The following is a 13,665-nucleotide window of genomic DNA, read 5'->3' as shown; positions in this document are numbered from 1 at the left end:
TCATAATACAACTTTGCGATAGTCGGTTAACTACGTAATTAATATATTTTTTAATTATAGACTACATCAATAGTTGTATATTATTTAGGTGTTACTGTTACCATCCGTTTAGCGTACGGTAGCGGTAAGTGGTGAAAACAGGTTTGACATTTATTAACGGAAAAGATTTTTATTAACGTAATATTATTGTTGGTAACTGTTTTACCTTTACTTACCTTTTTATAGTCTATATCTTTATAACATTTCTAGCTGTCCCGGCAAACGTTGTTTTGCCTCAAAATAGGGGATGAAAGTTTATATGAAACTGTCAATTTTAAACTGATCGGCCTGAGCCTTTGCATGCATAAAGCTACTATGATGTAGGCATCCCCTAAGAAAGGATTTTGATAAATTCCACCCCTAAGGGGATAAATTAAAGCGAGCGAAGCCGCGGGCAAAAGCTAGTTACATATAAATTATTACCGTTACTAGCTGACTACTAGACAATTCAATGTCCAGGGACAAAATATAGTCATTACTTAATTTATCGATTCTTGTCACATCACGCATCCATTTCAACATTACAGTTCTCATTAATCGGTTACCTTTATGGGCCAGCACTTGATCCATTATAAATAAATAAATAAAATAAAGGGGACATATCAACTAACTAATATTATAGATAATATGTATATAATAACAATTCTCTACAAGACAAACGAAATTAATTACATATTCTTAATCTATACATCTATACATATCAATAAAATTGGAGTGTCTGTTTGTAATATTGAAATAACAGTTTTTAATACATACATACTGCATATGAATATAAATACGGTACATACACCAAAATAACATTTTTTACAATTTTTGTCTGTCTGTCTGTTTGTTCCGGCTAATCTCTGAAATGGCTGGACCGATTTTGACGGGACTTTTATTGGCAGGTAGCTGATCTAATAAGGAGTAACTTAGACTACTTTTATTTTAGAAAAATAAAGTTAAATTCCACGCGGACGAAGTAACAAACAGCTAGTATTACATATTAATAATAATAATATAAATAAATTTTATTTCATCTCCACAAATTACATGATTCCAGTTTTATTATATAAATGCTAACAAATAATCTCCCTCTAATATGGTAGAGTGCAATGATAGCTCATCCATCATACTCGTGAACGGGTGCTGCTTGTGGGGAGTGGTCTGTTCAGGTTGCAAACACTGATTAGATTTTTTGATTTTTTTTTATATATCATATGCTGGTGGTCACTCTATTCTCCTAAATTTGAATTTAAATGAAATAGTATTATTTTAAATATGTACAACATTAAAAAAATACGAGCTGAGTTTCTTGTCAGTTCTTCTCATCTCGAAATCATTCCAAACTAACGGTAGATTTGACATATCATAAGAGTCTGTAATAGACCTACATGAATAAAGATATTTTGAATTTGAATTTTAAATTTGAATTGAATATAATTTGTGTGAAATCTGGAGCCCAGACTAAGCCATAGCGTGTACCATAGACACCAGGTCGCCCCTTCATATAAATTAGTTATACATCTAGTTATAAGTTTAAACGTGGAGTGCATGACCATGTGTCTGTGTGTGTGTATGTGAGTGAGTGAGTGATCTATATATATATATATATATATAATATTATTATAGTTTAGGTGTTCTGTCCTTTACTTTTGTAGAATACGTAATTAAACCCGCATAAGCTGTCAAGAACAATTTAATTAAGGTAGACAGGTTAAGGTATGTGGGATGGACAACTATTAGTGGCCCTTCAGCCTCAGGATACAGCAGGGGTGGGGGTGGGAAGAGGGTGCAATATAATAAACCACTGTTAGGCAAATTGTAACATCTCGGCTGGAGTCTCCTCTGGAGTTGCATAAAAGTGGAAATTAATGAAATATTAAAGTAAACTAAAAAAAACATGGACGAACATATCTGTGGAAAATTGTAATTTATAAAAAAAAAAATCATAAATCAACATACTATATCTGTACAAACCTTTGGAAAGTTTACACTCTTTCCCGAGGAGATAAAAACCATCGCTCCTAAGAATATCCTTCAACTGTTAAAATCTATTGATGTCAATTCTATTGTTTTATTAGATAGTACATATGTTGTACATGTTTTATTTTTAAGTAGATACCTTGTTTTATTGTTTTTATAAGTCGTAATCTTGGTAATACATTGATGATGAACAAGTTTTTTTAACTGTATATAATTGCACACTTTTTTCCTTTTATTAACAAAAGTTTGGCTACGAAAAATGTTGTAGAATAAATGTGTGAGGGATAAAGTCAGTCATACCTTTTCGATGCGCTGAGGTTTTCGCTGATCTCCAGCTCGTATCAGGGTCCAGGGGTAATAGATCTGTATCACTTTGTTCAGCTCGTAACAGAGTCCAGGATACGTTAGTACTATATCACTGCTCAGGAACTTGCACTCGTTAGGTTTATAACATGTTATTACTTTTAGGTTAGGATCGTTTCACGCGTGTCGGCTCGGTAAAGAGTTCTTTGCAACAGTCCATGTTGTGGTAGGGAAAAAAGAGGGTAGTCCAAAAATGCCTACCAACATTTTTGAACACCTTTACTTAACTTTAACTTAATTTATACATTAGCAAATACACAATACAATAATAATTTAATTAATACAATTTCTATACATAACATTTCCTATGAGAAACTTTTAAATCAGCGTTGCTCAAAGTTTGAAATGTTAATTTCTATATGGCGCAAGTTCCAGGTACTCGTTCACATTGATGTATCATTTAGTAATGGATTAGAGAAGACAACTAGTTGATGCTATTTCAATCAATTGCGGTGTAATCACCACAGTAGCGATATCGCTACTGTTACTCATACTAGGTAACCACTACAAGTCACGTACTTATTGTGATGTTAAGATTATTTTATATCAAATAATAATTTTTATTCAAAAATTCCTACCTATGATTAAGTTTTTATTATAATATTACTATTACTACGCTACCATATCATTAGATATTCTGTTATGTTTTATTATTATTACAATTTGCACTGATTTGACTTAGTTTCTAGATAATAATTATACATAATTTAATTAAAATACGATTATATAGGTGAACAAATCGCTTATCATTTTTCCAATGTAACTCCAAGAGAAATAGAAATAATATTTTATTCAAAATAAATTACTTTACTAACTTTTCAATAGCCATTTTTTATTCTGCCGCTCATTTGGAATTCAAATTCGCCCAAAAAATGAGCAAGAACCTTGCCTGTTGCTCTTTTAAACAGATATTCTGAATACAATCTACCAAATAGCAGCTATTCGCAATAGTAAAATCTTACTAAACGTGAAAATGTGAGAGTATGGATGGATAGAAGGAGGGAAGCATACTTGTTACTCTTTCGCGGAAACATTACTGAACTTATATTGATTAAAATTTACAATAATATAGATTATAGACCAGAATAACACAAGCTACAGTTTTATACAAATTAAACTGACGGCACAGTATTAAATAAATAGTTAAATCATTGTTAAACATTAATTTGGCAATAGTAAATTCTTAAAAATATTATAAATGCGAAAGTTTGTGAGTAGGGATGGATGTTTGTTACACTTTACGCAAAAACTACTGAACGGATTTTGATGAAAATTTACAGTAATAGACATTAAAATTATAATAATAATAATAATCTCGACCTGGCACACGAGGTGACCGAAATGTAGGGGGTGATGTCCACCGAAATCATTCCAATCGTTATGTCGGTGAACGGTCTTATCCCAACCAGTCTGGAACAACATCTCAGACGGTTGGGATTCCGGGGCGGTTCACTCCCGGGAAAGATGCAGAAAGCGGTGCTGTTAGATTCTGCCCGCATTGTACGCCGGTTTCTGTCCCTGGGGCCCTGAACCCCGGCCGACTGTGCTTCTGCTGGGGGTATGTTGCCATCTCCTCTCCTTAAGAGGGGAGATGAGAATTTTTGGAAAAAAAAATAATATAAAGAACTAAATTATACATCAGAATAACATATAGGCTATAAATTTCACGCGGACGAAACCACTAGCATAGCTAATATTAAACAAACAGTTAAGTCATTCCTAAACATTAAACTGGCAAAAGTATAGAATAGAATAGAATAGAAAGTTTATTAACTCGTTTTTACAGTAATAACATAAGAAATACAAGAATAATTTACACATTAAAAAACGGAGTCAATGTGGGCCACAACTCAGCATAATGCTGGAAGTAGTTTCCAGCGCTGATTTTCAGTTGGGCCCTCAGTACGGACGTGCAAATATTACAATTAAAAAATACGTATACATTAACTTAATAAATACAATTACAAAAGTACAATGTAAAATAAATAGTTACTCGTTAAACATGAAATTGGTAGTAGTAAAACGTAAAACAGTTGCTCTATTGTTTAGTTAGGTTATTGTACATCAATGGCCGTACGTAGTATTCTGAAAGTTAATTAGAGTTACGGAAACTGCACACCTGAACCTAACATCCATCTGTAGATCGCGTCCCCGTTTTAAACCTCTTTTTGTAATATGAACTTTTACTAAAAGGGGATTTCACGCATTGCCGCTTACCGTGATGAGTTTCAGAGCTTTTTACTCGCTGTTAAACAACTATGTTTTTAACTGGATCTTACATACGACTTCGTCTGTTTTAATTCTTCAAGAGGTAAATTATACATATTTACTGTTGATACATGTAAAATAAAACAAACACTTTTTTTAATCTAAATTTTGCCACAATACACTAGGAAAACAAAATCCAAATCGATTGAGTCATTTCTAATATTAGCATGAACAAATGTACTGACATACAGACAAAAATTCTAACTATCATTAGGTTCTAATACGCTTATCAAGTCCTCTAATATTTATTCATTAGTTCTCATGCAACTCCATGTACATACATGTAGCACTTACATTGATTTTATGTATATATTAAATGGAGCCAGCCTTCTCAAGGCAAACCAGTGCTATGCTAAACTGGTCAAATTTAATCTGGTGAAAATACATAAAAAAAATACATACATACATATTAGTGCCGTTTTAAAGTGATGTAATTTAGACTCAATATGACTCAATGATAGTGACAAATCATGAAATACAAGAGAATCTCATTAAACATAGGTAAATAACATACACACACACATATTATATATCTAAATATGCACACATGATGCTCAAAAAGTATTTTTTCCGTTCAACGTGTGTGAAATTGAATATCTGCAACACTGGCGCCTGAAACACTCTCATATATCACTCGCACGGAATTGGATATGCTACGAAAACTGTGCACTTTGAGAACAACTGAATTTGTGGGTCAACGACATTAGTGTCTTAATGAAACACGTTGTACATGCATTTTGAATTCTCCTGTAATTAGTTTAACTGAATGGATTGCAATTTATTATATTGTGGTTTAGTTCAGGTATTTGACACCTTGCATGGTTTCAGATACCTGACTGTTTACAGTTAAAGTTACAGTTTTCTATAGTTCGGAGGGGGTTATATTACCCCCTCCGATCGATCCCGTATCCAATTCAAACGGGGATCGAAATCACGACGGTCTGAGCCGAGGTTCGAACCCCTAGTGGTGCCCTCAGACTAAAGTCGTATCCATCAGACAGGAGCTGGCCTTCAGCCGCTCCATATGTCCTTAACGTCCGGTGAATCTGTAAGGCCAGCTGCGGCCAACAGCGTTAGAGTAGTCCGAAAAAAAAAGGTAACGTAATACAATAATTTCTTATTATTACTTGCTCTAACGTAAGGTAAGAAGGAAAGAAACACTTAGTGCCGAGACAATCTTTTGTATCGGTTTATATAAACCGATTATTTTGCTTATTTTCTGTATCTAGTACAAAGAGTCTAAATAAATAAATAATCTATATTATACATTATATATATATAGGCTCTAAAAACTAAAAATATGTGTTCAATCCGAAAGTATATTCTTTCAAATTTTCCGTTTCAATTCTTTTAATTTCAGGTTATCAAATCGGTTTATAAATGAAAGACTCATGGAGGACCAAACATTAAAAAAAAATGCCTTCCTTTTTTTTGAGTCCATTAAAAAGAAAAAAAAGTGGTTATCTTTCTACAGACTGTCATCTAAATATACACAATGAATAACGTGCTCCTACCGCCACGTTCATGAGCATTACTCTATTATTTTTTATTATTTTTAATCACCATACAATGTCTGTGTATCTATATTGATACATAAAATGTATAAATCATAGTTCATTCAAAATGTTCAATGTCTACAGTGACCGCGATGACATTGTATGCTGGGGTCTATAAAAAATCCAGGAAAGCTTTTAAGCTCATGTCGCGGCGATTTCGGGTACCGACTGATCGGTGCGTGGCTTATTTTTATGAATGAATAAATGAATGAATATTCATTTATAAAATGTTAGTTACTACGTTTTTAGTGTCTATTAAAAATGACAATGTTTATAGATGAAATAAATACAGTAATTGTTTTGATTATGGAATAAAAAAAATAATAAAAAATATTGTGTAATTAACTTGATTGCTATTCATAAAGAAAACTATAAAATAATATCTCAGGACAATTCACACAGCGCCATCTAGTCCCAAGCTAAGCAGAGCTTATGTTATGGGTACTAGACAACTGATATAAATACATGGATACATTTTTTTTTTGTAAATAAATACATATTATACATAGAAAACACCCAGACCGATACAAACAATAATACTCATGAATACAAATGTTTGTGCCGTGCAAGGAATCGAACCCATGACCATCGGATAGTAAAGCGGTGTACTAAACCACTAGACCACCGAGGCTGTTGTATAGCTATATATTTATTGTATAGTTAAGTATACAATTATATATCCTGTGGTAAGTAAGAAACCAAACTGACCTCTTTCAGCCGCGACCTGCTGCGTTCCCAAGGCAGCAATCAGCAGCACTGTCAAACACTTGGTCGCCATGTCACACTGTCACACTGTCACAACATTAGCACTGACACTGACTGTTGACTGACTCCACGTCAGAACATGTTGCGACTGTCGATCTGATGGCGGCCTGCGGACAAAAATTTAACATTAATATGAAATTAATTTATCTTTACATTTATTACATATATTTACAAAATGAATCTACCATTGTTACCAGAATGTGTTTTAAAAAAGAACAAATAAAACACTATTGAAGGCCAAACAGAACCTTTATTGTGCTTTTATTAGAGAATTTAATTTTTTTTATCTTCCAAAGATGAATTCAAATTCAAATTCAAAAATCATTTATTCATGTAGGACATTTTAGCCGCTTATGAACGTCAGATTACATTATAATTTTAATATTTCCCTACCGTCCAGTTCTGTATATAGATCCAATTGAGAAGAACTGGCAAGAAACTCAATTGAATTACTTTTTTTTTAAAGCCAGTTTATTTACAATGTATATTTATATAGGTGTCTATGTCTAACATTATATGAAAATCCCGTGCATGAACAACTATTATTTACAACTACTATTATTTTTACACTTTACTCCTATTATAACTACTTAATGCTCCCTCTTGACTTTTTGTTGCTCTCTCTCATATCTCATTTAAAATTATCTAAAATTAAATACACATATTTTTACACTTTACTCCTATTATAACTACTTAATGCTCCCTCTTGACTTTTTGTTGCTCTCTCTCATATCTCATTTAAAATTATCTAAAATTAAATACACATATTTTTACACTTTACTCCTATTATAACTACTTAATGCTCCCTCTTGACTTTTTGTTGCTCTCTCTCATATCTCATTTAAAATTATCTTAAACTAGCTGACCCGACGAACTTCGTATCGCCTAACAGTCGATTCTTAAATTTTTTACTTTATTTAATACTTATTCTTCTATTCGGGATGCCGGGTTAGCTGGTGAGATAAAAGAAAGTTAATAAAATTATCTTAAATTAAGTACATACATTGTCATATTTTTACACTTTACTCCTATTATAACTACTTAATGCTCCCTCTTGAATTTTTGTTGCTCTCTCTCTCATATCTTATTTAAAATTATCTAGAATCCACAGCAGTGGCTACACAACGAACACAAATCCTCGGAACGGTGAGGTCACTCCGCGAAGCCTGTGAAGACACCAGAAGTCTTCTCCACTTCTGAGAAGAGCTTGGCTGGCTACGTTAGTAGTCTGGCTCTACACGCACAACGGCCCGAATGAGAATAGAATAGAATAGCAATAGAATAGAAAATCATTTATTCAAATAAACTTAATTTAAATCTGCACTTTTGAATAGTCTATTACAATTTGTTTTTTATCTACCACTTGTGATCGTGTTTAACATCGTAAATTAAAAGTCTCATCACAAGAAGAACTATGTTAAACCTACTGAAACTTGTGTGTTATCTTCGAGAGGTTAATCCGCAGAACCAACAGGACGTGACACATTACATTATATATACAAGTTACCTAAAATTAACAAGTATACACGTGCCATATTTTTACACTTTACGTCTATTATAACTACTTAATGCTCCCTCTTGAGTTTTTGTTGCTCTGTCTCATTAACTCTATCAATGTGTTCAACGTTTTGTACTGAACTAACACGTTTAATCCCCAACATGATATCCGTCTGTCCGTAATATCTGTTTATAGTGCGTCTAAATCTAATAATAATATTAATCTTATTAGTAAACTATCATTAAGGTATAAACTGACTTGGGTTTATATATAGCGGCGCTTGAGAGCAGCCGAGCGGTTAACTGGTTTGTAAACTAACTGTGCCTGCGGCTTCACCCATAATAAATTTATAACCTTTAAACCTTTGCGGCACATAAAGAAATCAACATTTCTTTAATTCAAATTGGAATTTTAACTCAAATTGACGACCTCGGTGGTCTAGCGGTCTAGAATACCGCTTTACATCCGATGGTCGCGGGTTCGATTCCTCGCACGGCACAAACATTTGTATTCATGAGTATGATTGTTTGTATCGGTCTGAGTATTTTCTATGTATAATATGTATGTATTTACGAAAAAAAATTATCTATGTATTTGTATCAGTTATCTAGTACCCATAACACAAGCTTTAGCTAGCTTAACTATGAAAACTGTGAAATTAGTAGTAGTGTAGGATTTATATAATTGTATATGCATATTGGTAAATGTAACTGGCTCCTAATAAAGATAGGACACTACATGTTGTCAACTAACCCGGCCGGCCAGTGGTGGTTCTGGGCCAGACGGATAAGGTCTGCCTCGGTGCCACTGTTAGGCAAATTGTAACATCTCGGCTGGAGTTGTACAAAAGTGGAAATTAAAGAAATATAATAATATTAAAGTAAATTAAAAAAAGGCACGGACGAATATGTCTGTGGAAAATTGTATTTAATAATAAAATAAAAAAAAAAAGCTAGCTTAACTTGGGTCTAGATGGCGCTGTGTGAATCGTCCTGAGATTATTATTTAATTAATGTATTTTTTCTGTATCTCATGTATGTTTTGTAATTGTTGAATAAAGAATTTATCTATCTATCTAAAGATATATAGATATCTATCTTTAGTGCTATTCTGATGTATAAACTACTTTTTTTTTTATTATTTAACTTTAATGCACATAATAAGAAAATATAGTAAAGTACCTTTGGCGGACTCAACACCATGCGGCATTATTGTAAAGTTTCATTAAAATTCGTTCATCATTGTTAGTAATGTGGATTGATGATCTTAGAGCTAGTAATGTACCATGTCAGGTTGACCTCCACACGGTTAACTGAACTGATCTTATGCCCATCTTATCATCCTCCACTGGTGCCCCGCCAGCGTAGATCGTTACTGCAAGTGCACCGTTTCATTCAAAATAGAAATAAATGACACAGAATTACGACAGACTTTACACAAAGTGTAACCCGGTAAAAATTCTTAACATGCCACAGTATAACTTCTAAACAGAGAAACCCGCAGAGGAAGTAATTACATAGATTAATTAAGAGAAACACGAATAGACTGTAACAAACAAAACAGTCTGAAAGCAGCAGTACTAAAAATAACGGCCACTCGGTGAACGGATGCTATTTTCGCATAGACTATTACGCGAACACATTCTTTGTGCATATTCACATTTAATTTATAAAAGAGTCTAGTTATTGCCCGCGGCTTCGCTCGCGTTAATTGATCCCCTTAGGGGTGGAGTTTATCAAAATTCTGTCTTAGAGGATGCCTACGTCATAGCTTTATGCATGCATAGTCTCATGCATGGTTTAGAATTGACAAAGTTTCATACCCTATTATAGAATTGGGGGTAGAATTATATTATTGTTGAATGTTGATGTTATAACATCTACCTGCATGCCAAATTTCAGCCCGATCCGTCCAGTAGTTTGGGCTGTGCGTTGATAGATCACTATGTGAGTCAGTCACCTTTGAGTTATTTAGATAATAATCTCAGAATAATTTACACAGCGCCATCTAGACCCAAGTTAATAGAATAGAATAGAAAATCATTTATTCAAATAAGCTTAATTTAAGCACTTTTGAATAGTCATAACATTTTTTTTTATCTTTCGGAAAGTTTTCACATCACAAGAATAACGGCAAGAAATTTGTGTGTTGCTCTTTTAAATAATCCTAGTAAGTTCACATTGTGTAAGTCTATTTTTAACCAGAACAGGTACATTTTGTTAGTTTTTTTTTAAGTTTAGGAATTAAAAGATTCTTACGCAATTATACCAACTTACCAATATGTTTATCAACATACAAAACATACAAGAATGAATGTTTAGTATGTTGGTAAACATGTACGAACTATACAAAGAAAACATTCAAAAATATTGTAAATGTCTTTTGAAAACCGATCACAAGTACCAGTGTATTAGGATTGAAAATTTCCGGTTTTTGAAAGCCCTGTTTTTGACCAATATTGCGGAGCGCAACGGCCAGTAAATTGTATTTGGACGGACCGTGGCCGCTCCGTCGGGAATAAAAAAATCGGGGTTAAAATTTAGAACGCTCTCTAAGACCGTCTACATACGGTCCTAAAATCGGTACTGATGTCGCCTTTAGAAGGAATCACTTGATTAATAAAAAAATCGGTGTTAAAATTTAGAAGGCTCACTAACACCGTATACACGCGGTCCTAAAATCGGTAGTGATGTCGCCTTTAGAAGGAATCACTTGATTAATAAAAAAATCGGGGTTAAAATTTAGAACGCTCTCTAAGACCGTCTACATACGGTCCTAAAATCGGTACTGATGTCGCCTTTAGAAGGAATCTTTTGATTAATAAAAAAATCGGTGTTAAAATTTAGAAGGCTCACTAACACCGTATACACGCGGTCCTAAAATCGGTAGTGATGTTGCCTTTAGAAGGAATCACTTGATTAATAAAAAAGTCGGTGTTAAAATTTAGAAGGCTCACTAACACCGTATACACGCGGTCCTAAAATTGGTAGTGTTGTCGCCTTTAGAAGGAATCACTTGATTAATAAAAAATTGATGTTAAAATTTAGAACACTCACTAAGAACGGTCTATATACGCTCCTAAATCGGTAACAATGTCGCCTTCAGAAGGAAACCTTTGGATCACTTGTTTAATAAGTGATCCAAAGGTTTCCTCGTGTTTGGCAAAGTATCTGCGAGAATAATAAAATTTACTGTGCAAATCCTAATACTCACTAAACGATTACTTAATTTTTTGTCACACTGCCTTACTTCCGATGGTCACGTGTTCGATTCCTCACACGGCAAAAACATTTGTATTCATGAGTATGATTGTTTGTATCGGTCTATGTGTTTTCTATGTATAATATGTATGTATTAGTACCAATAACACAAGCTTTAGCTAGCTTAACTTGGGTCTAGATGGCGCTGTGTGAATTGTCCTGAGATTATTATTATGAAAATCCCGTGCTTGAACTACTGTAACTATAGTAACTACAGCTAGTTACTATAGTAACTAATCGCCTAATGAGAAATAGGTTTGCTCAATAAATATGATTTAACAGATGTTTACAATGTTGCCACAATTTAAGGAACGTATGTAGACAGTTTAAGGGAATAGAAGGCGATTGTAAAAACTGTCCGGAGTGCTACAGTGTTACTGGACGTTGGGGAACTATAGCAATTTAGCTGGAAACACAGAAATGGAAGAACTGTAATGAAAGTCAACTTGTCTGTTCATTCCCGAATAGATATCTATCGAAGTTAAAAGTAAACTTTCAAATTGAAATTGACTATGATTTCAAGAACGGGGCACTCTATTCGCGTACTATAGCTGTATGTTATGTCATATTTGCTGGATATACTGTGTATACACCATTCAAATTCAAAATATCTTTATTCATGTGGGTCTATTACAGACTTATGATATGTCAAATCTACCTTCAGTTCGGAATGATTTCAAGATGAGAAGAACTGACAAGAAACTCAATTGAATTACTTTTGCATGCAGACTCAGCTCGATTGGTGTAAAATTGACAAAGTTTCATACAAACTACATCCCCTATTTTATCTCCTTGGGGGTAGAATTAATCAAAATCCTTTCTTAGCGGATGCCTACGTCATAACATCTACCTGCATGATAAATTTCAGCCCGATCCGTCCAGTGGTTTGGGCTGTGCGTTAATAGATTACTATGTCAGTCACCTTTGAGTTATATATATTTAGATTATTATTATTATAATATAAAGATTACTCCATCTAAACAACCATTGTAATATCCAAATTCTATAAACATTTGTTGTGACATTCAATAATTATGATGAATATTATAAAACGGAAATTTCTTAACGATAAATAATTTTGACAATCACTCAAGGAGTTCATCAGAATGAAGATAATTGCTCGGCTTGACTCAATTAAGTTGGAATTATTTCCATGCTCAGTTGGACTAACTGGAATATGGTGATTTGTCATCGTTACACTGGAATTAGAAGCCTTTCGAGGGATAGATGTTTTTTTTACATCTATACATATAAATAAAATTGGAGTGTCTGTTTGTAATATTGAAATAACCGTTTTTCACTACACACATATGAATATAAATACGGTACATACACCAAAAACATTTTTTTTAATTTTCGTCTGTCTGTCTATTTGTTCAGGCTAATCTCTGAAATGGCTGAACCGATTTTGACGGGACTTTTATTGGCAGGTACCTGATGTAATAAGGAGTAACTTAGGCTACTTTTATTTTAGAAAAATAAAGATAAATTTCAGGCGGACGAAGTCGCGTGTCGAGCTAGTAATAAATAAAAATAAATAATCGAGTTTTTACCCAGCAAAAGCTAGTAAACATAAATAATAATAATAATGAAATGAATACAAATATTTGTACCGTAATAATAATAATAATAGTATCGAATATTTAGCTTTCAAAATCACTCATGTCGATATACAGACAATATGCAAGTGCATGCATATTCGGTGTGACAGACAGACAGACACACGTAGGTGAGGACTTGGAAATGACAATTTGTAAGCGCACCTGTCATTCGTGGTGTTTGACGGTTTCCTTTTCTGATAACTGGCTGTGGTTTAAGTGATAAGAGAGGAGCGGAATATAGTCATCATAGTTTTATGAGTATATATGGGTGAGGTAATCACCCTTAAATCAGAATATTATACATAGTATAAAATAAATGGTAATATACATGGAAAACAACCATTTTATGG

At 33.4% G+C, this 13,665-nt stretch overlaps 1 protein-coding gene across 6 annotated transcripts in view; it reads right to left on the bottom strand.

The window, feature by feature from the left end:
* Nucleotides 1-7,057, bottom strand: part of LOC131843160 (hemicentin-1) — a 581,682-nt gene extending 574,625 nt beyond the window's left edge. For all 6 annotated transcript variants that reach the window (XM_059191771.1, XM_059191772.1, XM_059191767.1 and 3 more), the window contains exon 1: nucleotides 6,900-7,057. In XM_059191771.1, the coding sequence (XP_059047754.1) occupies nucleotides 6,900-6,969 (70 nt within the window). In that variant the 5' untranslated portion in view covers nucleotides 6,970-7,057. The remainder of the gene's footprint in view (nucleotides 1-6,899) is intronic.
* Nucleotides 7,058-13,665: the final 6,608 nt, after the last annotated feature.

This window comes from Achroia grisella, unplaced genomic scaffold, assembly GCF_030625045.1.
Source record: "Achroia grisella isolate CSIRO2021 unplaced genomic scaffold, CSIRO_AGI_Agris_v1 utg2809, whole genome shotgun sequence".
In the NCBI taxonomy this organism is placed as follows: domain Eukaryota; kingdom Metazoa; phylum Arthropoda; class Insecta; order Lepidoptera; family Pyralidae; genus Achroia; species Achroia grisella.
Note: the sequence above shows the minus strand (reverse complement) of the source record. Positions and strands in the feature narration are given on the sequence as shown.